The 26,871-nt window shown below is 36.8% G+C and overlaps 2 protein-coding genes across 4 annotated transcripts in view; both read right to left on the reverse strand.

Annotated features, from left to right (window-relative positions):
• The window catches only part of LOC127639694 (TLE family member 5-like), a 49,881-nt gene extending 43,120 nt beyond the window's left edge, over positions 1-6,761 (reverse strand). For both annotated transcript variants that reach the window (XM_052121855.1, XM_052121853.1), the window contains exon 1: positions 6,335-6,761. In XM_052121855.1, the coding sequence (XP_051977815.1) occupies positions 6,335-6,361 (27 nt within the window). In that variant the 5' untranslated portion in view covers positions 6,362-6,761. The remainder of the gene's footprint in view (positions 1-6,334) is intronic.
• Positions 6,762-8,823: 2,062 nt separating this feature from the next.
• Positions 8,824-26,871, reverse strand: part of LOC127639692 (guanine nucleotide-binding protein subunit alpha-11-like) — a 45,619-nt gene continuing 27,571 nt past the window's right edge. Inside the window, exons 3-7 of one of the 2 annotated variants that reach the window (XM_052121850.1) lie at positions 26,162-26,316; positions 24,685-24,813; positions 16,827-16,956; positions 13,992-14,145; positions 8,824-13,275 (exon numbers count right to left, since the gene is read on the reverse strand). In XM_052121850.1, the coding sequence (XP_051977810.1) occupies positions 13,085-13,275; positions 13,992-14,145; positions 16,827-16,956; positions 24,685-24,813; positions 26,162-26,316 (759 nt within the window). In that variant the 3' untranslated portion in view covers positions 8,824-13,084. Of the gene's footprint in view, positions 13,276-13,991; positions 14,146-16,826; positions 16,957-24,684; positions 24,814-25,505; positions 25,635-26,161; positions 26,317-26,871 lie in introns of both variants that reach the window. The other variant, XM_052121851.1, reaches the window with a different exon arrangement.

Raw genomic sequence — 26,871 nt, forward strand, 5'->3', positions numbered from 1 at the left:
TCAAATAAGAGAGCCAAATATCTGCAATGTTAGCTCATTAATTAGTAACAGCATGCAAGTAACTTGGTGTGATGACCACATTGAGTTACCACTAGGGTTGGGCGATTAATCAAATTATATTTTCAATTATGATTTTGGCTTCCAACAATTATGAAAACAAGATCATCGAGATAAAACGATTATTGTGCCACATTCAGTTTAGAAATTAAACACCCCGGCATTATATCGTTAAAGCAACCTTTATTAAAGTTAAAATAATAAGGAAGCAGGTTATAAAAATAAACTCAGAAACTGATATTCTCTGTGAGGTCTATGAGTTGTGTATTGAACGGGGAGGAAATGTAATCTTCTCGCGGCTGATGCACACACTGGCACGGGAAGCTCGTCACTCGCATGTATTTGCTGCAGCTAGAATATAACGTGATGGCCTGTGACATAGTGAATAATAATATATGCATCACGTTCACTGTGTATATAATCATGAAGAAAATCGGCAATACACAGCTCTATTAAGAAGACAACGTTTGTTTTATGGGAGTTAAAGATTAATCAAAGTGAACATAAAAGTGAGAGAGAATGTAGTCTTACACTGGAACAAAATACTTATTTGATTAGCCTTTTTTGACTTGTTTTACCAAATAATATCTAAAACTCCTTTAAAAACAATGTACATTTACTGTAGGAGCTATACTGCAAAAGAACAATTGTTATCAGAGGATGTTGAATACAATATTTAATCAGAGCTCAACATAAATACTTGTCCGGGACAAGTGGATTTTTGAAGGGGCAAGTGAAAAGTTAATTGTTCTTATCCGACTGGACAAGCAGACTGATTAAAATGTCAATAACTAAAAATATCCTGCTATATTTGTGATAGCCTAGGCCTGTGTCACTTATTACAACATTAATATTATTATTCTGCTGTTGAAAATAATCTAGATCACGTAATTTTATAATTCGCTAGTGATCTAGTAAAATCTGCACCCTGTTTGAGTGACAGGTGGCGTATATGTGTGTGCTGAACATGCTCGCGCTAATGCGCACCTGAATGGTCAAATAATAATTCTGCCAAAATGCCCATCTTGGTGACGTATTCATGTAAACACAGAGAGTGATGTCTAAAGTGAATGTAAACAACTGAGAAAAAAGAAGATTTGTATTAAAATGTCAGACTTGTAATAGACCTGCTTCCGTCTAGTGTGTTATAATAATCAAACAACCATAACAAGAAACTCACTCTGCACTCAACACTCACTGCTCTTGACTGGGTAGCTTTAGTAGCTTTAAAAAGTAGAGCTGTGGAATATAATAGTTTTTACGATGCATCATAATGCTGACGTTTACAATTCTGCATCGATGCATACATTTTTTTTTTTAAATATAATATACACTATATGTACTGTTTTTAAAAAGTAAGTAGTCTTATTAAATATTAATAAAAAAGTTGCCTATGTCCGAAAGCAAAGCACTTGCGTCTGATGTTCGCAGATAGGACACATGTCGGAGGGAGAGAAGCAGCTTAAAAATGCACCTAACTTCTTGAAAGCATATATTTGCGCATATTTAATTTTTTTTTCTAAGTAGAAAAATTAGCTTGATAAAAAATATCCTGTAAGCAAGACATGTCGAACTAAAATTAAATACTTTGGCAACACAAATATGAGGAATCACAATTCACCCAGAGCTAAAGCAAGCAGCAATCACGCAAAACACAGCTAATCAGCCAACAATACAACAAGCAATGGTATCAAATTTACCTCAGAACTCCGAAAGGGCATAGATCATCACACAGTCCATTGCCACATTTATTGAAAAGGATCTCCGTCCGTACTGAAGGGTGAGGGTCAAAATCCCTTGGCTCTTCAGATATATCAATACATATATCAATACATATATATCAATACATATATATATATATATATATCCTTTTATATCAATATCTATCTATATTCTGTTGCTTAACTTTTTTAATAAAGTGATGAATTAACTATATGCATGATCACATAATCAATTCTATTTTCTTATGCATAATTGAAATATACTTTGAATCATATGTGTGTTGAATGTTAATTAGTCTCTTTTAGGAACATTCCAGAGTCTCTCTGTCCTGCACGTCGGCTGAAGGTCTTTTGGGGGATAAGCTTATTTTGCTCTCCAGCCTCTCAGGGGAGGGGGTCAGGGGGAATGCGTTAAACATGTGTTCCAGATGTATTCTGTGTTTGATTGTTACCTTTTCTATGATTAAGTATATGGTTTAAAGTCCTATGCAATACTACCTGAATAGTAGAAGTGTGATTTTCTATTATTATTTCTTTAGGGAAGAAATGTATGTTATTTCAACCCTCTCCTCTGCCCGAGGAGTGAATATTTTATCTCTCTTGTTTTGGTTCAAATGGCCTGATAATGTGTGCTCTAGCAGACTTGTGCCCAGAGAAGGACTGTCGTTCGTCAGTGTTTTGTGTGTGCGTTTGACCTTCTACCTAGGTTTTGAACCAGGGATGCACACCAGGCCGACTCGAAGACGCCCCGCGACCATCTGCGAGGTCACTTCAGACGTAAATCGCGGGCGCGGACGACAAGTGCGCTGATTAATGTTGATAGGCCATTTAACTATCTATATGTTGTGACTTTATGTTCTTTTAGCCAATCAGGAGTGAAATAATGGAATGTACGTCCTTGCAAATGGTATAATTGATGTAAGATTTTGTGTAAGGTACGAGTTAGCTTTCGATCTCCTCGTGAGACTTTGTCTCTGGCTCTACCAATTTCACTGCAAACTATTTTTCAGTAAATTTTGATTCTTTAATTGAATTTCTCGACTCCTGGTTTTCTTTCTCCACATCTGGTCCAGATCATAACTGTTATACCCCTAACAGTACTCAGTTGTGGAAAACACCGGATTTCGCTTCCTCCTCCATGCCCTGGAGCCGAGATACAGAATCCCTTTTCTGAGTTTTTTCATACCTGTTCTGTACAGTGACACAAAATCTAAAGTGATGGAGTCGAGTGGCCATCACCTGCGATTCCTGGACATCCATCGCCACAGATTCATATGTAACGGTTATTAATAAAAGAATTGGTGGACAAGATGCATCGTGATGCATCGAGAATCGTTTTATAATCGAATCGTTACCCTCTGAATCGTAATCGAATCATAAGGCAAGTGAAGATTCACATCTCTATTAAAAAGTATTAAAGGGGTCATGACATGGGTTTTTTTATTGTATTATTATGTTCCCTTAGGTGCAATTATAGTATTAATATATTTTTTTTTAAGAAAAACTTTTAAAATCTAGTGATTTATGACCTTTTCCCACCCTGTTTCTCATCCTCTGATTCAAACAGTCTGTTTTGGGGGCGTTTTCCATTTAAGACTTCAGTGTTAACGCCCACTGTTATGATTGGCTAACGTCAGTGCCTATGTATCAATTATTGACGCTCCCAGCCAGAACAATATGCAAGTAAACTAAGTAAAAACACTGTGATTATTCATAATGAATGAAATCGCGCTTTAAAAAGTAGTTTAAAGTTTAAAATAGATTACTTACAGTTTGCGTCGTCGTTGTTCCCAGAATAGTCGGCACGGACTTATCTTTGAGCAACAGTTTTCTGGCAAAGCCAGCATCATATTGAGATTTGTTCTCAAAACAGTCATCCTTAAAATGTACAGAACAAACGCTTAAGTTAACCTTGCTGTGACTGGGACGTCCGCAAAAAATAAACTGCATCCATTTTTCCCTGACGTCTGGATCTTTCGGCAGCTTATTCAGAGGTTTTGTTTGACCACAGCCAGGAACAGCACATCTGTGTGGCATCGTAATTTTTCTGTTCACAAGTAGTCTCTGTCAGAGCTCGCTGTCCATCGACTGAACACTTGTGAGGCGCACGGCGATACGAAATGAGCGTAGTTGTTTTGCGCTTAAAGCGTAGTTATCTTGCGCTGGAGGCGGTCATATGCAAACGCTGTTACGTCACTTCTAACCGACACGTCACTTCTAACCATGAATCCAGAACTAGCTGTATTTTGAGCTTGATTAAATAAATGATTCGTTTAGAATGGGGAGGACGTCTTAAAATATTAAACTTGCAGGACGTTTTAATGATACAAAGACCTCTTATATACCAAAAGATCAAGGCAAATTTGGTTTCTCATGTCATGACCCCTTTAATGTATTATAATCATACATTGAACACCAGTAGTAGTTTTATGTTGCATTTCATTCTGAATGTTTACTTGAATAATTGATAGCCTACTGCTGTTAAAAAAATTTATCTATTTCTATTCACTGCTGTTTAGTTAGTTTATTACTGACTGTTTACTGGTCTTTAAAAATTAAGAACTTGAAATTCTTCCATAACTAACATTTAGTTTTATTATTTGTTGTTGTTGTTTGGAAGTTCACTACAGACTACTGAAATGTTGGTATTGTGATAGTGTATAGACTTTATTGTACATGGTAGATCTCGCTGCAATAACATGATGAAAAAGTAGATCTCATTCCGTAAAGTGTGAGCCTGATGTAAATGAGGCAATGGAGGCTTTATTTGACTACCACACAAAACATAAAATAATTACCATATGGCAATATGAGCCTCCTCCCCTACACAGTGCAGTTTATATTTCAAGTTCAAGGAAACCCAGTGTTAAAAATTCAATAAATGCATGATGTTTCCAAAGTCAACGAGTAATCGTGTTAAATAATCTCAATATTGACCAAAATAATCATGATTAAGATTTTTGCCATAATCGAGCAGCCCTAGTTACCACCAAACACTTCTAAGCATATTACAAATGGTCTGACCACAGATAAACCCACTTTTACTACTCACCCAGTTTAGTTACTGTAGGTTGATTACTTAAAAAGCGACACTCACTATGTGCAACCTAATCCCAGGCTGGGATGTATATATATATATATATATATATATATATATATATATATATATATATATATATATATATACATACACACACACACATTTTATTGTGGTTGTCATTTTAGTGTTATTTTTCAAATAAGATTGATCTTATCATGATGATGTCATCAATGCTGCAACATGTTGCGAGCTGCAGACAGCGGGGTGAGAGACGAGCACGTATCAGCCGGCAGAACTTTAAATCTCTCCCAGTCTCGACTCCCGCTCAGATTGGATCTCTTCCGCGACTGGTTGAAGTGACAGTTTTGGAGTTTGTGTTTATTTACATGGCATGCTCCCATATTATATTAACTTTAATTATGGATGAAATAAAGATATATCGCCAAGCTGTGATCTGAGTTTCTATCAGACACTCGAGCTGCAGCACTCCTCTCGCCTTGCATGTTATCATTGTAGTTTAAAATTATCTTAAGTTACGTTAAATTACATTAAGCGACAATTCGACAATGGTACTTTTTTTATTATTATTGCAGAGATTTGGAGTTACAAATGACAATCCATAGAGTGCAATGCTTGTTAGTGTTTTCCATGAAGACACCCACCAGAGTTTTGTAGATAGCCGGAGGCGGCACGAAATTTGATGGAGGCGGCCGTCTAGTAATTCTCTATGCAGGAAAAACCCTGAATCCATAAATTAGTTCATAACCTTCTAAACGGTGGTAGCAGGCTCTCTCTCCTTTGTTAAAAATAAATAAATCAACTTTTAATTTACAACAAGACACATAGACCACTGCTTAGCTGCAGGGAAAATCTTGCATAATGCAAATATGCAATTATTACAGATTTACCCTAGATTTTTTTTTTTTTTTTGCCAAATGTCTTAAAAACCTCATAGCCTGTTGACATAAAAACCTGGCATTTATCCATGTCCCTACAGGCTGAAGAAGTCAATTTATCAGAAAATACTAATTCAACATCTCAAACTGAAAGATTGAATATGTACCATATAAAAAATTACTCAAATGAATTGTGGTGCACTTGAAATCTCATGATGCACTGCTGCAAAGTACAGACAAATAAAAGGTTACAAAGGTTTAGCAGAGGAAAGCACAAGATCTAAGAGGTTTAGGACTTAGGAATGATTAGATTTAGAGGTTTGAGGCATTTATTTTGCCCACTTTCTCATATCAACACGATTCACCAACTGTTAAGTATTAAAGCCACTCCAATCACACAACATCTACTTTGTTCCCATATGCCAAAACATGCATTAGTGGATTTTCTTGCAAAATGTTGTGGTTGATAAATCAGAAAAAACTAACACAGTAAAATGCATGATAAATACTAAATCGTTGCAATAAGTTCCAGCTTGCACACAGACTCTCCTGCCAATGCTAAGCTCAGCCCAGCTAACAACATCAACAAAGCGCCACAAAACAGCTCGATTAACACTCACCGAGTGCCTGGATTGTGGAAACATCATGTCAGTTTTTGTCTTCGGGGTCTTGCCTCCTCCTCTTTAAAGAACAGTGAAACGGTTGAAGAGACGAGGTTTATATGTGCCTGTATTTTCTTTGTTTGGTCGCTAGCTGAGGCTCTTGTGGCAGCTACAGGCAGCTCGCGCTGCTGCTATGGCAATAAAGCAGCCTGATGTGTGCAGCACCGAGCGCGCTCTTTAACACGCATTCGGTATGGAAAAAGATCCGTAGACGGTTTGCTGGAGTATGTTGTAGCTTTCTTCCGTTTGCAGGTTGAGAATAAGCTCAGATGAGGACTCGTCTCTCCTCCCTTGTTGGAGAAAATCAAGTGGCTGGCTGTGCAAAAGTGGAGTTTTGAGAGGTGATGGCTGCCTGCTGCTGTCTGTATGGAAGGTGTGGGTAAAAGAGGACTTGTCTCAAACCCGTGTGAACTGCCCTACCATGGCCACATCCACACTAGCCCTCAGTTTACTAACGTCATCGTTTTCCAAAGTATTGATCTTAAAGGGATAGTCCACTCAAAAATGAAAATCCTCTCATCATTTACTCACCCTCATGTCATCCCAGATGTGTATGACTTTCTTTCTTCAGCACAACACAATTTAAGATTTTTGGAAGAATATTTCAGCTCAGTAGGTTCTCACAAAGCAAGTGAATGGGTGCCAAAATCTTGAAGCTCCAGAATCATCATAAGTCAGCATAAAAGTAATCCATAAGACTCCAGTGGTTAAATCCATGTGTCCAGACACGATATAAAAGGTGTGGGTTAGAAACAGATCAATATTTATGTCATGTTTTATCATGAATTCTCCTCACTGCCCAGTAGGGGAAGATATGCATGAAGAATATGAATCACCAAAGTCAAGAGAAAGTGAAGGAAAAAGGACTTATATTTTGATCTGTTTCTCACACACACCTATTATATTGCTTCAGAAAACATGGATTTATCAACCAGAGTTGTCTTGAGTACTTTTATGTTGCCCTTATGTGGACTTTGGAGCTTCAAAATGTTGGCACTCATTCACTTGCATTGGCATGAGGGTAAATTATGAGAGAATTTTCATTTTTGGGCAAACTAACCTCTAAATCACAGCAGCACCATCTTTGATTTTTAACAAGAATGACAATGAGGCTGTGAGCGACAGACTTACTCTCTTCAAACATATTAGTGTGGATGTAGCCTTTAAATAGGGTGACCATATTCTGGTTTTCCAAAAAGAGGACACATAAAAATAAAAATAAAATTTTATTTCTGCTGGGAAAACCATGAATGCAAAAGACACTCTATTAGCATAACATATATAAATAAAAATCTCCAACATTCTTTTGAATGTTGATGTACTAAAATAAAATATTTGATGCCATGAGTGTACCTTCATTTACCATTACTATTATTTTGAATGGACATGGAAAATGAAGCAATGTGATAAATTTACCTGGTTGCAAAAAATAGTCCATTAATTTACCTGATGAACTTTCACCTTGCTTCGCAGAGCTAATGTGTGCTTCTTAATCACTTGCATCTTTATTAGCAACTGACACATAAGTGCAGCGACCTGGACGAAAGCATGGGAATAGTTTGTGCAAATCTTCTGTAAATTTGCACTTTCGTTGGGGCATCGTTTCCACTCAGCTGACATTTGCTGCTGTTGTCAAGCAACTGTTTTGATGCCGAACACAACAGTGCTTTGTGTGTAGCGGAGAGATTGACAGGCAGGAATGTGACCAATAGTTGCTGCAAGCCAATTATAATCAACCAACTGGTGCGCGAGAAGGCGGGACTTAGAAAGAAGGGTTAAAGCAATGCAAACATGCGTGCACACACAATGAAGTATTACTGTTTTACTGGCATCAGCATTTTTTTAGTCAATAATCTATTTATATTAAATTTGTAAAATTTTGTTAAAAAAAAAAACATGGCTCCATATGCTTATGCTTTGTTTTTTTCAGCATCTCGCCCCACGTTTCTTTAAACAGCCTGTCAAATAAATAAAGAACATCATCTCGAGGCTACACTGTGTCCTGTTATATGCGTTGCATGTAGCTTTTTTAGCACAAGTATGCATTTGGTCTAAACAGCCCCTATGATACACAAAATGCTGTCTAGGTAGGGAGCTCACTAGATTTTAAAACACACCCCTTGTTCGTGTATGGTTAGGTACAATTGCAAACCAATGCCTGTAACTGTAAACTTTCACTCTATCAATTATTCGGTCCAAAATTTGAAATTTTCTTCCATTTCATTATTTTATACTCTTATAGAAATAGACCACGGTAACCATTTTCCTCAGTTCAATAACTTAAGCATAAATGTTCATATCAAGTAAAACCAAAATGTATATCCAATCTCTTTCAAACAGCATATTCATTTCAGAATCTGTAGTTTATTTTTTGAAGAACGTGATGAGTAACCAAATTAAATCAAGTTTTATTTTAGTAGTATATGCAAACTATGTGGAAACTATGGTTACAATGGTATATAAGGGGAATTACCATGTAAACAGTGCTGTGAAATAGAATAAACCAGTTAAGATATAGGCCTAGCATTTGATGTTTTCAAAATTAGTCAAAATGCAGACTTTGAGAAGTCCAGACAATTTCAGATGTTACAACCCTGTTTTGCAGACATTGTGTTATCACGGTCCACCTTCATCAAGAAACTTTGACTCTTCAAGACAAACTATTAGACAACGTCTTGCTCAGCTTTCATAAAAGCAATGATGTAAATGAAGCCCAGCACAAACCTACAAGTATAGGAACAAATTTTATTCCAATTTAAAATGGATATTTTTTTTCTTTAAAGGAGAAGGCTATGAAAGTCATTTTCATGTATGAATGAGGTTCAGGCAACAGTGGTTGAAATGAAACATACAAAAGAGAAATATGTCTAAAATACTGTAAATGAACAATAATTAAGCCCCTTGTCAGCAGGGTTTCACGTTAATATGGTTTCTCCTTTACCCAACCCTCTCCACCAAAAACAAACACATGCAATTTAAATGTAATTTCTTTTAAAAACAGCAGTTTGTCATCTTTAATCTTAAATACAGAATAAAATTGTCCTTTTCCTGTTGCATTATTTACCATAATCACATACTTAATGTTTATGTTTTAAAAACAGGACCATAAAATACACAAGTCCTTTTTAAATGATTTCCACAACATTGGCACTTGTAAAGAGTCTGGTTCTACAAATCAAAGGGATTGGCACACTCAATATAGTACATCATTTACATTTGGTATGCTTTAAAAAAAAAAAAAAAAAAAAAAAAAAAAGAGCAACCAACCGAACAAGAAATACATTACAAAGTAATACAATACTTTGATTTTATACACCACTACACAAGTTTATTTTTAACCTGTTTTATCAAAAACAAATGTATTATATTAAAGTGTCCTACATACAAGTGTTCAGGTAATGCATCGACATCAGGAAAAAAAAAAAAAGGTAAAAGATAGCTTCATATTGTACGCATCCATCACAACGTGAACCTCAAGCAAAAGTTGAATTTCTATTCATTAGTGTTTGCATCTCTCAAAGTACCTGGAACAAGTTTGGAGGAACAGGTACATCATGAGTGGAGTCCATTCCATTACTACTTACTGCAGAGTAGGTTCAGTGCATTGACCCAGGGAGGAAAAATACATCAACCTTCACCATAAACTGTTGATGACCAAAAAAACAACTTAAACTTAAAACACCAGCTGAACAGCACATAGATGGACAGCACTTCAGTAATCAAAGCTATTTTTTACCATCTGCACAACATATTCTGATGTTTTGTTGTACTTCAGTAATTAATGTGTACCAAATGACCGGCTGTAGTGTTTTCTGTTGGATAAAGAATGAAAAGTTTGGTGTTTCTCAGGTGTAGATTGGCCTAGCCCTTTAAAATAATGCCTGTATGTACAAGCTTCAAACATCCACACGTCCAAAAACGCTGTCATAATTTGCAGGACCTCTACTTTTAATTACATTAGAGTTCGAAATTGGCAAATTTGCAAATGACAGTACCATCCCATCCAAATAAATATACAGTTTAATATGGCGTACAAAAATTTACCCAAAAACATTACTGTATGCAAATTTTGGATGTTTGAGAAACAAAACACAAACGAAAAAATAAATAAAAGGCAGCTTAACTGGCCTGGCACGGGAGGGTTGTTAAGAATTTGATGTTCTGACAATTTGGCAAACAAACGCAAAATGCACTAAAATGGTTCAAATATATACCGTGTATGTTAAGAAATCTTAAGTAATTATTAATTAGAAATGCAACGATTGGCAAATATATACAGCTATGTTTGTGGGAAAACATGTACGAACTGCACCTTCGAAAGCAAGTTGTGCCCCGAACCGACACTTTGAAAACCAATAAGTTGTCGCAAATAGAGAAACCTCGTGAAATACATTCAATTATGGGTAAAACAAGCTTGAGAAATTTTACTCGCCAATAAGTGTCTATTGTGGTTCAAATATTTTGTATCTTCTCAGGTTCAACGTAGATTTGCATTTTATTAAGCTACTATTATCTTGCGATATATTACAAAGCCAATACGACAAAATAGGAGCTGTTCCTCTATCGCAAGTTGGCGGAAAACAGTAAAATGTAGGGTGTGCCGTAAACTGACTGGTAAATGGGCCTCAACAGAAATGCATTCAACCATAGTGGCCCCAAAACCATACATGGCAAAAATGTGCTGCACCACTTTTGTTAAAATATACATCGTTTACCGCCACCAACAAATGCAGTTAATCCTCATCTTAAACCCTTAAATTTACAGAATTAACCTGATAATACTTTGGAGAAAGCAGTCCATCAAAATGCATTAACTTACTCTATGAAATTATAACGAATAAACACGTTTTCTTAAGAGGACTCCATCCATATCAAAGATCGCGAGGGCTCACATAGCCAGAAATAGCTTTAATTTCAAGGTGTTCCCTGGATGCTTTGCAAAATGAACCTACGGCAATGGCACATGACTCCCCTGGCGTCACCACACTGTCCCTGATTCAGATACCCACTTCGGCATACCTATTGCTCTATAGTCTTCATAGAGTCCTTTCATTCGGTCAGCTCTGCCCATAATTAGCCCTTGTAATGAAAGTATGAAAACTCACCTGAATTACATTAAGACAAAAAAAGCCAGCTATGAAACATACTAGCTATGGAATCCAAGAAATCCATCAAGTGAGAATGAAGATATGGTACTACGAAACCGAGAGCAAACTCTCAAATTACAAAAAAGCAAGCAGAGACCAGTTAAAGAACTCAACCACTGATAAATTCTCAATTTCCTATTTGCATAAAGCGACGTTCATGAAATGGAAATTCAACTTCCCATTTTCAAGCATTTCAAATATTCAAAAAAGACCAGAGCTGTGACAATCAATTACGAAATACCAAAAGAAAAGTAGATCACTTGCCAATGGATGTTTTTTTTTACAGCAGTAGAGACTCAATCCCCGCTTTCATTGTAGTGCGGTCACACGGAAAAGTGAGTCAAATTATCCACATTATATCTGGTCCATAAATTACTTAAAACAAAATAATCAAATTGATTTCACTCAATTTAGCACTTTTTTTGTTGTACTGCGTTGCCCAAAGAGGTGACATCCTACGTGGAACAAACAGATTTTCGAACATTTGAGTCGCTGGATTTTTCTGGCCACATCTATGAAAATTCCAGAAAACAAAATCCACGCAAATATTCATGTTATACTGTGTAGAAACTTGAATGAATAGGCTGGGAAATCCTTTATTTTGATTTCTTTGGTCAAAGACCAAACATTAAACTATTTGTGACGAAGCATGTAAACAAAATCACAATTTTTCGCAAACTTCCGTAAATATCTTTGAATAATAGCTCTATCCCTTTAACTGTACTGACTATATACCTCAATACTGGCAAATATCAGACTGAAGGAAACTGTTTGCCTCTATAAAGAACAGTTTCGTGAATACAAGGATCTGGGTAGTATGGCAAATGTCGCAAACAATTTCGGGTAGTAGAAGCTTGGTTAAGAGTTGTAAAAACAATCAAATTACATTTAGAAAACTTGTGTGGTTTACATTACTCATTATTTATATTACAGAAAAGAGTCATGTGGTGCACAGTCTCTTTTCAAAGTACTCCAGTAGTGATGGAAAAACTTGAATCTCCATACATCACCCCTAAGATAGTATTACATCAAATCTAATCGCCTCCACCTCCAATAGTGTCATAGCATCTGTTGGCAAAACTAACACCTGGTTGAATTCAGTGATACAGGGTGAAGTTTAGACTCAATGTAGCACACAGGATGACCTGTGGTGTCTGTCCTTCAAGAATCTTGCCACTCTTCATTATGGATGCGTGCATCTCCACCCAAAGTGTTTTCGTAAAGTTCGTACCTCAGTTCCACTCAGGTAGAGCTCACCTGCAGCCCATCTACAGAGCAGATTAATGCTCGCTCTCATTACGCACCACTTAAGTGGCCCAGACTTCATGTTTAACTGAGGACCAATGAGGAAGAGAAGATGATAAAGCTTTTAACTGGAGTGGTACGCCAAGTGTCAACACTCATCCAGAGAGAAAAACAAGCAAATAAAAAGGGCTAAGAACATAAAGATCCAGTGCCTAATGGGGTGAAGCTGTCAATTCTTGTGCATGTGTGTAATACATAGGTGTGTAGTGCTTTTGGCCATGTGTGGGCTGCAGGTGTCTCTCTCTCTTTCTGACTCTCACACCAGGTTGTACTCTTTGAGGTTGTGCTGCAGGATGGTATCCTTGACCGCTGCAAAGACAAAGCGGATGTTTTCGGTGTCTGTAGCACAAGTGAAGTGAGAGTAGATGATCTTGTCGCTGTCAGGGTTTAGGTCTACAAACATCTTCAGGATGAACTCGCGACCTGCCTGGGCATCCCTCTGTGGACCTGTGAATTGGTGGACAGGTTAGTAATAACTTCAATACGTTTTTATCTCAGCTAGGCATGATGACTGAGAACCAAGATTGAAAAAATATATTGTAAATCAAAATTAGGTAAAATGAAAAACTAAAACTAAATAAATAATAAAAAAAAAAGTTATCACGTGACGACAGGGTTTCTACAAAATCCATTTTAGACAAAGTCTGGAAATAAGATATCAGTTTACCTCTTAACCAAAATGATGAAACATGAAATATGAAAATTAGACTGGAACTACAAATGCATTGTTTAAACCAACAGTAATTTATGTAAATGTAAAAAATAGCATTCAATTAAAAAATTTGAAAAATGAAACTATTACAGATAGAGCATAACGAAATTCATGGATTTATATTTGTTTTTGGGTTTTTTTTACGTTTAACTGTGTGTAACATCTTAACCACATTTGTGTGGCAAGATACTAGAAGTTAAATGTGATGCAACAGCCAAAAGCTGTCCGACGCATGTGTACATAGATCAACAATTAAAAAAAGTGAAGATGGAATGTAAGAATGTTTCCTGTGTGAATGCCACCTTAGGGTGGAGGAAGTGACATCTTCCACAATCTTATGTTGTGTTTTTTTTTTTTTCATTTCATCAACACACTTAATTGCAGTTCACATGTCTACCACAAGCTGTCACTGCAGGCTTCCTTTGAAACTTAAATTGTGAGGGGCATTTACCGTCGAATTCAGGGAAATAGTCCACCAGGTGAGAGTACATGATCTTCTCCTCCAGCAGGTCCTTCTTGTTGAGGAATAGTATGACTGAAGAATTCTGGAACCAGGGGTAGGTGATGATTGTGCGAAACAGCGCTTTGCTCTCCTCCATTCGATTCTGAATTATTTAAAAACAAAAAGTCCATAAGGAGAGGATGGCCCTGCTTTGCTTGCATTAAGGGTTAATGCATCATTATTGAGCATCATAACTGTGGTTGAATGTAGACTGTACTATAGCTAATGGGGTTCTATAGTCATCACTGGCCACAGAGCGCTACAAGAACTACTAGGAACATGTTTTTTCAAACAGCTTATACACTATTTGCAAACTAATTATCAAATGAACCTCAGGCAAACTGATTTACAGAACTCCAGAAAGGTGGGAAAAAAAAAAAACAACAACTAAAAAGTATGATGTTACTACCAATCTATTTGCACATGTAATGTGGTAAAACCCATAGTTTTAGGATGTGTACCATGATAATACCCTAGTTAAGGACATGTATCATTATTTTTAGGATGTGTACTGTGGTAACACCATAGATAAGGTCATGCACCTCATTTTTAGGACGTGTACCATAGTAATACCATGGTTTAGGACATGTATCATTATTTTTAGGATGTGTACCATGGTAATGCCATAGTTAAGGACTAGACTTGCCACGATGTCATCATTTTCATACCGGTGTGTATCCACATTCAAAACCGGTTATACCAGTAATTCGGTTAGCTGGACACTCAGTGGTGCTATGGTGTAATTTACATTGCTGAATGGCCTACACAATAATATAAGGCAGCTTGATATCATTCCACACCATTTCAGATGTGGTGCTTGTTGCGCAAATATTTTGTGCCACGTTTGCAAGCAGCGGATAACGCGGCTCGTTGGCTTTCCACGGAGATGTTACTCTTTTATGGGAATCATACGTTTGTTCATACCGATAATGGTCTTGACGCAACAAGCAGAATGCAGGTTATTTCTTTAACTGACAAGCGGTCAAAGAGGTACAAATAGAACATAATTACATTGAAAAACAGCACTAATGGACGCAAATGTTTTCGTTTTTAAAGCTCAACGGAAAGTGCTCTCCATTTATAGTATTTGACTAACATGCTAAAATGGTATCACTAAAAATGTATTTGGCCTTTTAGGGCCTGTCTTTGTACATGTTATTAATGTTTATACATATATGTTGTGTACCGAGGTAATACCATAATTTAGGACATATACTATAATTTTTAGGAAGTATACTGTGATAATACCATATCAGTCTTGCAGTATTGTGAGGACCCTTTACATATGCATGTTCTACTCAGTTTCAGTCTTCTGAATAATTTTTTGCAAGAATAGCATCATCTGTGAGAATGCTGCACATGACCTCAGACATCTCGGCTCAGGAGCTGCTTTAAGTTCAGTTCGCTTTATTTTCACAGAGCTGATCGTTGCGAGCACAACTCTGCAGTCACTTTAAATAAAGGCTATACATCTTTGATTAAATCATAAAAAACAAAATTTATATTTCAGTGATTATCAAAATTAAAATTTGATTTACATTTAAAATAGTTTTTAAATCGTAATTTTTCTTAGTCATTTTCTGCCTGTTGTCACAGAGATACTTGCGTGATGGTTAATGGAAAGGTGGTTATATACACGTTTTATTTATTTTTTTAACCTCTGTTATTTTAATAGCTTTTTCGTTTTAAGTGCAATTTGAGTTCAAGTTTTTCATTTTTTAATAAATGAATTTAATTTTCAATGCAAAATCACTAACGAAAGATTATTTACCAATCCCTCAGCCCGGGGTTTGCCGATGAAATTGGATATTATTATGTATGTATACACACACATACATTTATTTATTTTTTTTTAGAAATATCATTAACATATTTCTTGCATATCGTCCAGCCCTAGGAGGGAACAACCCAAATGTATTCACACATATTCAAAAGTCATTACCTTCCAAAGCAGCTAAACTGGGTCCTGGGATGAAATGGTAATAAAACACCAACATTAAACCAGTGTTGTAAAAAGTGATTTGCCCGGACAACAAATTACCCGACCGGTAGCCCATGATGGAGAGAATGCATGGATTAAGTAGGTTTGTTGAAAAGCCATCTTTCAAAAAGTTGAACATCACACATTTTAACTGCACTTTGTTAAAATAAAGTTCAAAGTTTGAAATCAAGCTTCCTTGCATTGTGTAAGCTATTGCTTAATGAAAATTACTCCATAGTACCACTCGGCATCCAACCAACATCAACACCACACCGGTGTGAAAACTATGATATCGTGGCAAGTCTATAGGACGTGTACCATGGTAATACCAGATTGTAGGATGTGTACCACAGTAATACCAACATTTTTGGGTCATGTGCATTGATAATACTATATCTTCATTGGACATGTACCATAGTATTACCTTCTGATGCCATCACTGAACCGCCACCGTGCTTTTTGTAAGGGTCAAAATAAGGGCCGACTTTTAATTAAACAGTAATATTGGGTTAATGAGAAACATATTACAGGTATAGTTTAAAATGAGCTATATTTCACAAGAAGAAAACAAAATCATTCATAACACACTCAACCACCTGAACAACATCCTTGTTCTCAAGATATATATCCTTCATTTGTGGTGTCAATTTTGCTTGGATGCTATGAGAGATGAACCAATTGATTTAGATGAGGGTGTTCAGTCTAATAAAATCCTTAAGAGTCTGGATCTAGGTCAACTTTCTCTTCCACATATCTAAACCAGTTCAGAAACAGAAAATAAAAAAATAAAAATCTTCAATTACCTCATTGTCAGACTCAACAAGGACCTGGTCGTATTCGCTCAGGGCAACTAGGAACATAATGGATGTGACATTCTCAAAGCAGTGGATCCACTTCCTGCGCTCTGATCTTTGCCCTCCAACATCCACCATCCTGAGATGGAGGTAAGAAAGTATGAGTATAAATAGAACTACAAAGATGAAGCAGAGAAAAGGTTACCAATACCCCTTTTCCACCGACACGTTGCTGTTGCCCAATCTGGTCCCATTCTACATGTTTCTACTAAAGAAATGGTGGGCGGGATAAAAATCTGTCTACACAGTTCCTTTTTTTTTTTTTTTTTGCTGCACAGCTTCCTGGCATGGAATACATTTCTGATTTTTAATCTCATGTGTTGATTAATTAGTATGCATTTTATTCATCATACATTTAAATAATGTTTTATTTGAAAATTAACAGCTACATAAAGACAGCTAGCTTGTGGTGGCATGAAAAAATAATGACTTTGTCATTATTTGAGGGTGAATATACATCCCTGTAGTCATGTAGTCAAGTATGGGGTAGGGTTGGGCAATACTGAATTTTCACAGTATATTTGTGACAATATAACACCAAAATCATTGTGATATCTACAATGTTGCTTAATGTGCAACATTACGTTTCTAAAGAGCCTAATGACACTTAAGTTTGCAATCCTTCCATGACTCAGGAGTTTGTGTCGTTAAGGGCAATATTGTAATTGCAACTACGATTTAAACTTTTATTTTTTTATTTTTAAGCATTACAGTTGCCATGTTTGAATCATTTCCATAAATCAGTTCAAACTGTCCACTTCAATGAACCGATTCAAAACTGTGGGTCCATTTATTTGTTTGCATCGCTCAAATATTTACAGAAGTCCCTGCATGTAATTTTTCATGTATTGAACTGTTTTAGTAAAATATAAATATACATGCATGTAGTTGTTGAAAAAACTAATTTAAGCATGTGAATGCAAATACATATAGAGACAAATTAAATAGTCAAAAAGCTGAAAAAAATATAATATAGAGCCACTCTTCATCAGTTCTGACATACATGACATGGAATGAAACAGTGACTCTTTTAAACTGTACATTTCTCAGTAAGGATGCAAAACTAAAACACAAGTGCTTGTAGACATGCCACACAGAAATAGAGAAGTGTACCGTTTCAGATGCACTATGAGATACGTAACATTCACGTAAAGACAAGGAGAAAACTGTACATGACAGAGCTGGGAGAAAGATGGAGTGAATGAGGAAAGCATGTTCACAGACTTTGCCACAGTATTAGTAAAGCCCCTGGACAGACAGCAAAAACAGATACACAACTGTATCTATGAAGCATGAGAATATTAAAATTAAGCACTAAAAGGCCTATTTACAACAAGATCGCAAACTAGACTTGAACTTTGAATCAAAACATTGCGTTCCTGGACATTTTCACACTGTGAATGAAAATTTGTCAAACAACAGAATAATATAAACCATTGACCAATAAGATATTATCCGATATTATCTTTTGGGTCATGTGACTGGAACCAGTAATACTGATAGGCAGCTGTCAATGGGGCTGACAGCTGTTGATACTGTTAGTTTCCAATTACTCAAAGCAATAACAAAGTGGTCCAAAAATAAATAAAACAAATTATATCTATCTATATACACACACACACACACATACACTCACCTAAAGGATTATTAGGAACACCTGTTCAATTTCTCATTAATGCAATTATCTAATCAACCAATCACATGGCAGTTGCTTCAATGCATTTAGGGGTGTGGTCCTGGTCAAGACAATCTCCTGAACTCCAAACTGAATGTCAGAATGGAAAAGAAAGGTGATTTAAGCAATTTTGAGCGTGGCATGGTTGTTGGTGCCAGACGGGCCGGTCTGAGTATTTCACAATCTGCTCAGTTACTGGGATTTTCACGCACAACCATTTCTAGGGTTTATAAAGAATGGTGTGAAAAGGAAAAAAATCCAGTATGCGGCAGTCCTGTGGGCCGAAAATGCTTTGTTGATGCTAGAGGTCAGAGGAGAATGGGCCGACTGATTCAAGCTGATAGAAGAGCAACTTTGACTGAAATAACCACTCGTTACAACCGAGGTATGTGAAGCCACAACACGCACAACCTTGAGGCGGATGGGCTACAACAGCAGAAGACCCCACCGGGTACCACTCATCCCCACTACAATTAGGAAAAAGAGGCTACAATTTGCAAGAGCTCACCAAAATTGGACAGTTGAAGACTGGAAAAATGTTGCCTGGTCTGATGAGTCTCGATTTCTGTTGAGACATTCAGATGGTAGAGTCAGAATTTGGCATAAACAGAATGAGAACATGGATCCATCATGCCTTGTTACCACTGTGCAGGCTGGTGGTGGTGGTGTAATGGTGTGGGGGATGTTTTCTTGGCACACTTTAGGCCCCTTAGTGCCAATTGGGCATCGTTTAAATGCCACGGCCTACCTGAGCATTGTTTCTGACCATGTCCATCCCTTTATGGCCACCATGTACCCATCCTCTGATGGCTACTTCCAGCAGGATAATGCACCATGTCACAAAGCTCGAATCATTTCAAATTGGTTTCTTGAACATGACAATGAGTTCACTGTACTAAAATGGCCCCCACAGTCACCAGATCTCAACCCAATAGAGCATATTTGGGATGTGGTGGAACGGGAGCTTCGTGCCCTGGATGTGCATCCCACAAAACTCCAACTGCAAGATGCTATCCTATCAATATGGAACAACATTTCTAAAGAATGCTTTCAGCACCTGGTTGAATCAATGCCACGTAGAATTAAGGCAGTTCTGAAGGCGAAAGGGGGTCAAACACAGTATTAGTATGGTGTTCCTAATAATCCTTTAGATGAGTGTGTGTGTATATATATATACACACACACACACACACACACACACACACACACACACACACACACACACACACACACACACACACACACACACACACACACACACACACACACACACACACACACACACACACACACACACACACACACACACACACACACACACACACACACACACACACACACACACACACACGTATGTATAAAAAACAAACAAAAAAAAAAACCACACAAATGGAAATTTAAGAAATGTATACAATACCCACGAAGCACAATTTTTTGCAACAGTGGTACTATTATTTACGGTGGCCATGAATTGCAAAACAACAAATCATAAAACACAATAGCAAATTTGAAAACAAGAGCAAATCAGCAAACACAACACCAAATCCAGGAACAAAACAAGTTAGAATACGCAACAGCAATTCAGTGGAAACGGAGAGGGTAGATACCACAGATTCTCACCGGATTGGCTGTGTGGAGAATACCTAGTCCTTTCCTCAGGACCGATTATCTGCCCACATGCGCAATTATTTAAATATTCATTCCAAATGCTCAATTACTGAAAATTGTGAGGGGTTTGTCACTCGCAGTAATGGGACACAAAACGGCGAGCTGGAAAAATGTACGATCTTTGTCTACGGTAAGTAAGGGAAAGTCTACAAATTCCATAAACAGCGCTAAAATGCCAATGTCTAATCGTTCATTCAATTGACTTGCATATTCTAACATAACAAACCTTTTCTCATTTTAAAGGTTGCAGTAGACAGCCGGCGTGATGGCTCACATTCTACATTTGAAGCATGCCAATTAGGAGTTCAGTGTTCAATTATTTTAGAAAATCTTTGCTGAAATTTTACCAAGATATTATTTTTGTATTGTAAAGGTTGTAGAAGGCTGCTATTAGATATGCTTATTTACTCTAGTTGAGATTTTCCCAATATGTGGAATTATACAAATACAGCATTCAATTCTTTTTTTAAATAATAATATTAAAACAAACTTAAGTTAGTCATTCATACCACTGGCTGCCTGCAACAACTTTAGTCATGTATAAATTACATCTTGATGAATTTTAGTGCAATTTTTCCTTAAATAATTGAATACTGTATCCATATATTTAGATATACTTGGAAAATGTGTCCATTGGCAGCAACTGGAACCTTTATAATTTTTTGCACAGTTTGTGGACTTTAAGAATGTCTTTTAAGCAATAAATGAACCATGAGACCATAGATGTACATCTTACCTAAAAACTAACTTTTCCCGCTCACTGTTTTTACTCTGTTCAATAAAGTTTCCCATTACTGTTTTCCTAAGAGAGAAAACACTCCAAATGATTTCGTTTTTCAGTCAGTGAACTTTTGGCATGGATTGTGATATAATCAGTGAACCAATCCTGAAGAAAGGACTAGGTCTCACTCACACAGCCAATCAGGTGAGAAGCTACCCTTTCCGTTTCGACTGAATTGCAGTTGTGCTTTCGGTTTTGCCATTTTATTTTCAGAATTACTGTTGTTTTCTAACCTGTTGTTTTGTTTCCGGATTTGGTGTTGTGTTTGCTGATTTTCTCTTCCATTTTTCTGGATTTGCGGTTGTGTTTTTAGATTTTTTTTTTTTATGCGTTTCTGAATTGTTTTGTCTTTGGATTAGCCGTTGTGTTTTTAGATTTGTCATTTTGTTTTCACTTCACGGCCACCATAATGATTTCTAACAGTACACCTCTATTATTATGTTGGCTTGACTGTACAAAATTTGTAGAATAACAGTATGGCAACATAGTTTTTGCAAAAATCCCTACCACTTACTCCTAGAACATTCAAACTACATTCACCAAACTTGGCACGGACCTTAAAAGGTGCACTCAGTAACGTTTCGCTCATATAATGTTGGACTTAGTGACACCTAGTGGTGTGGATGCTGCATCATTCAAAATCAATAGTTTTCAGTTACCGATGCCACTGTAGAAACACACTATTCACAATCAGCCATGATTAATTTAATCCAAGAGTGAAAGTGTCCAATAACAAGATGGTTACTGAGATTAAGCAAGTAGTATTCAGCGGTTCATGTGATTCTAATATGGCAGCCCCCATGAGGGCACTCCAAACCATACAGAATAAATCCGCTTTTATAAGGTTACTGATATGACTGAACTGTTCATCTCACATCAGGGAAAAAAATACTGCGTGCACCTTTAAGAATGTTCTGGAACAGTGTGCCATGTCTTTTGTCACTGATCGCATTTACAGTTTTTGCACAGTGGATGACGAAATATTGGGGGCATAGACTTACATTAACGGAATGTTTTAATGGGCCAACAGAACACATGTTAATACAAACTCAAAAATTCAAATGTAAACAAACCCACACAAGGTCTTTAAACAGCTTTAAGTTGCTTTTACTCACTCGGTGTCAAAGTAGCTAGAATCTTACTGAAATGTCTGCATAACCATTAAAGTTAACTTTTAAAACTAGTTTAAACTTTCTGGGAAGCTTTGTAAATCCCACGTTCAAGTTTCTCTTGACAAACTTCACCTATCTAGTTGTCATAAATCTCAAAATATACTTCTATCATGCCATCACTACAGTATTTCATTACAGCAAGTGACATTTCTACTGTCAGATGCCTTGCATTTTGCATTTCAGAAAGTAAAATTGTTATTATCTGGCAAGCCGTAGGGCAGTTAGTTTTAAAACTAATACAATCTATTGGTATTTTTGTTTCACTCTTTTTGTGAACAGACATTTCACCTGCATTTTTTGTTTAGCATTTTCATATTCTTAGTTTTAATAGGCCTTAAAGGGATTGTTCACACAAAAATCAATAAATCTCTCAATTTACTCACCCTCATGCCATCCCAGATGAGTATGGCTTTCTTTTGCAGAAAACGAATGAAGATTTTTAGAAGAATATCTCAGATCTGTAGGTCCATACAATGTAAGTGAATGGTGATCAGACCCTTGTAGCTCCAAACATCACAAAGGATATCATAAAAGGAAATAAAAAAAGTAAATGGAAAAGTAATCCACATGACTCCAATGTTTATATCATTATTGTCAGAAGCTATATAATAGGCGTGGGTGAGGAACATCAAAATTGAAGTCTTCTTTATACTCTAAAACTCGACTTTCACATCTGAAAGTCACATGTGGTGCCTGTTTTGGTTCACCTTCACATCTGAAAGTTACATTTGGTGCCTGTTTTGGTCCACTTTCTGAAAGTGAAATTGGTGATTTGGAGTACAAAATGACTTCGATGCTGTTCTGTTTCTCACCCACACCTTTTAGATCACTTCTGAAGATATGGATTTAAACACTAGAGTCTGCTCACTGGAGCTACAATGGTCTGATCACCATTCACTTGCATTGTATGGATTTACAGAGTTGACATAATTCTAAAAATCTTCATTTGTTTTCTGCTGAATAAAGTCATACACATCTGGGATGACATGAGGGTGAGTAAATAATGAGAATTTTCATTTATGGGTGAACTTTTCTTTTTAAAACTATCCCCAAAATAAAAATGCAAAGCTAGAATATGGCCCATTCCAAGCTTCGCAATAAACGGTAAAGCTCAATGTTCCTAAATTAATTACAAATAGCAAAAATTCAAATGGAGATTCTAACTAAAACAGAAGGGAATAAATCACAACAATTCTCAGCTGTGCCATTTTCTTATTTTTTTTTTACTATACCTCCAAAACAGCTCACTCTGGTGAAAACATAACATTAAGACTTTATTATATGTAGGCAACACAGTCTTGCTACCTCAGTCTCTAGTGACCAGGCATAGAGCTTTGATAAATGGACTTCAGGAGCAACAACCTAAAATAAAGCCTCTTCAGCCAGCCTCCATTCCGGCAGGAGGTATAACTGACCTACTTACGAGGATAAGCTCTCTTATTCTGAAGGACGAGGAACCGACGAGAGAAAAAGACGATTCAACCCTCTTAAAGAATGCTTAAATAGTTGGGGTTGGGGAGCTTGACCATGTAGGTTACATAAACAAAATGCTTAACCTTACTATTTCATAATATCGTCTACATCTTATTTGCATTAATACATAGGTGTCAAGCTAAAACGATTAATGCCTTCAAAAGGTGGCAGGTATACATTGACATTTACGTGGAATGTGACCCTACCATCTCCCGAGCAGTTATTAAACAGTTCGGAATAAAAATTTAAAATAAAAAAACATTGCAAACATGTTAATTCAACATGTCTAGCATGAAGCGAGAGGAAACATTGAGTCAAGCCATGTTGTAAGCAAAGTTATTTCTGGCGCCAGGGTGCGTAGGAGGGGTTTGACATGCTGGCTTCCAATTGATTTGCAGGCTTTTGCGATCACCTCGGTTCAGATTCTATCGCTCTCATCTCTGCTCTACATAAGGAGGGGGGGGGTTGTGGAGAGTTTCTCGTTGAGGCATCACCTGCCGAGCTGCAGGTGGTAGACGTTCACCTATGCAGGTCTGAACTGAAACTCCTACCAGTCAGGTAGTTTTTTTTTTTTTAGTGGAATATAATTGGCTTCCAGCCAATCATTTGTGATGTTTAATGGGTTAAAGTACCTGTATATCTTACAGCTATTTCTTACACAATAAGTAATCATCTGCCAAGTCTTCACTACAGTATGATTGGTAACCCCAAAACGTATTGAAATATACTTGAAAAATGATCACAAATACAAAACCTGAAAATGTCTGTGATAATGCAAAAAGGACTAAGAGGCCGTTCAAACCGAACATGTGAGTGTTCGGTTCGGCCTCTAAGTAGTACACTTATAGCGACTAACATCACAGAAGTGGATAGACGTTATGTGTAAAGTACACAAACTAATTAGAAATAAAGTCTTTTTAACGTTGTTCAGTTTACCAAAGCGGAACAAAACAATGTCCCGATTCACAGCAACATGTAACATCAAAATTATGAAAAGAAAAAACTGGGGGAAGACCCATCTACATCATAATGTTCTACCTGAAAATGATGCTTTGCAAGTCGAAGGGATATTCAATAATCCCTGTGGTTGGGATGCGAACCCTAAGAACGTCTTGCTGAGTCGGCAGATATGATGGTTCTGCGATACGATCCAAATCACTTAGATAACTAGAGAGAGAGAAGGAAAGAGAGGAAGAAAGAATCAAGCATGGCAGCAGATTCCCTTTAAGAGCCCAAGAGCTTTGAAAAAGAATGCCATTTACATTCCTGGGATGCGACGGCACAACCTGCAAAATCAGCAGACAATCCCTTTCAAATGTTAGTCAGAACTCTGACAGGACCTTGATGTTGTTCAGCACTTTGGAGTTTTTTTGTTTTTTTTTGTTTAATGAACGGTTCAGGCAAAAACAAAAATTCTCATCATTTACTCACCCGTGTGACTATCATTTCGGTTTTCAAAATGCAAAAGTGACATTTACTGTTGAAACAATTGTTTAGAGGCTTGCTAGTCACAAGCTTCAGCAGATGGAAAGATTTAGTTATTAAAGACTTAAAATTCAGTCCATTTCTCACGTAAACCTATTAGAAGACTTGGATTATAAGACTTTCATGGTGATTTTATGGTGTTTTTCATCATTTTTGCATTTAATTGAAAAATAACAGCATATCGGTTTGGAATTTCATTGCAGAGGTGAGTTAATAATGTTTTCATTTCTGGGTGAACTATTCATTAAAAGATCAAGATATGTCCCGGGTGCGCATGAGAATGTGATCAGGAAAGGCAGCAGTACAGTTGCAGCAGCAGGTTAAAGGTCAGGAGACAGTGGCGGCTGTGAGGGTGTGCCGTGGATCGGCGCTACCTGAAGATAATATTCTCCAGGTCAAAGGGATACTCTATGATGCCAGTGGTAGGCACTCGGACCCTCAGCACATCCTGCTGGCTGGGCACATATCCCGTAGACGATATGCGCTCTAAATCGCTAAGGTAACTGTGGAATGAACCGGTGAGAAGACAGAGGGCATGTACATGTGTCTATATGCAGAACTACATAATGAAACCCTCACAGAATTTGAACGCTCACATTCTGTTGATTTAGTAAAAATCTGTTTAATGGATTTAAATACAGTAAATTGTTTATTTCGTGATTATGATTAGCTGACTGTACATTCCTTAATACTTTCAAAACACAAATTACAAAATAAATAAACCAACCCGGAAGGGGTTGAGAGTGTGTACAAGATTTTCAAATTATTCGAGAAGAATTATATAGGTGTAGATTCTATGTGGGTGTAACAATAATGTAGCTATGATGCTCTTGTTGACATAAGTGTGATTTTAGAATTATATAAAGACTCTAACTGTAATACTATATTTATACAGCTGTGACTTATTACATGTATGACAACAAATAAAACTTGTAACAGACCTAAATGAGAGATTTAGCATTAAAACAACTCAATAATTTAAAGCAATTAAGTTAGAGAGTTAATTGCTACTGACAGCACACACACTTACTATTTAGTGGAGTCGGAGAGCTGGTACTCTCGCCTGCGGTCGTAGGCTTCCTGGATGCCTGGATCCGCCCAAAGCATCTTTATTGCATTGATGTAGGGCTGGTCAAATGAGCAAACCTTCTCCACATCAACCTCTCTCACCAGCAGAGCATTGGGCTGTGGATAAGCATATTATACTGTAAATACAGCACATTTTATGAGGCAGTTAACCCAAAAATGTAAATTGTCAATTTAAAACACCCTCATTCTTTGTGCCTTTGTGGAAAACAAAATTATACTTTTCATCGAATATCCTAGTCCGTCTTTACAATAGAAAAGCAGTTGACAGTGATTAGAGGTTGACCGATAGTGAATTTTGCTGATACCAATAACTAAGGTGGGGGGAACCGATAACAGATTCCATCAACTTATAGGTTTTGTTTTCAAGAATTAACCTATCAAATTATAAAAAATTTCTTGGTCTTTGCATACAATGAAAGGCACAGACATTGAGGCTCCAAAATGAATAAAATCCCAAAATCCAAACATTAACCAGAAAAGATTTGGTGCATAATGCTTTTAACAATAAACAAGTCCAAAATACACTCAGGACTCTTATTTTGAAATGAAAGTGACTTGGATGCATTACAATACTCTACAGTATACACAGATTAGCCACAACATTAAAACCACTTGCCTAATATTGTGTAGGTCCCCACTTGTGCCACCAAA

The sequence above is a fragment of the Xyrauchen texanus genome, chromosome 48, assembly GCF_025860055.1.
Source record: "Xyrauchen texanus isolate HMW12.3.18 chromosome 48, RBS_HiC_50CHRs, whole genome shotgun sequence".
Lineage (NCBI taxonomy): Eukaryota > Metazoa > Chordata > Actinopteri > Cypriniformes > Catostomidae > Xyrauchen > Xyrauchen texanus.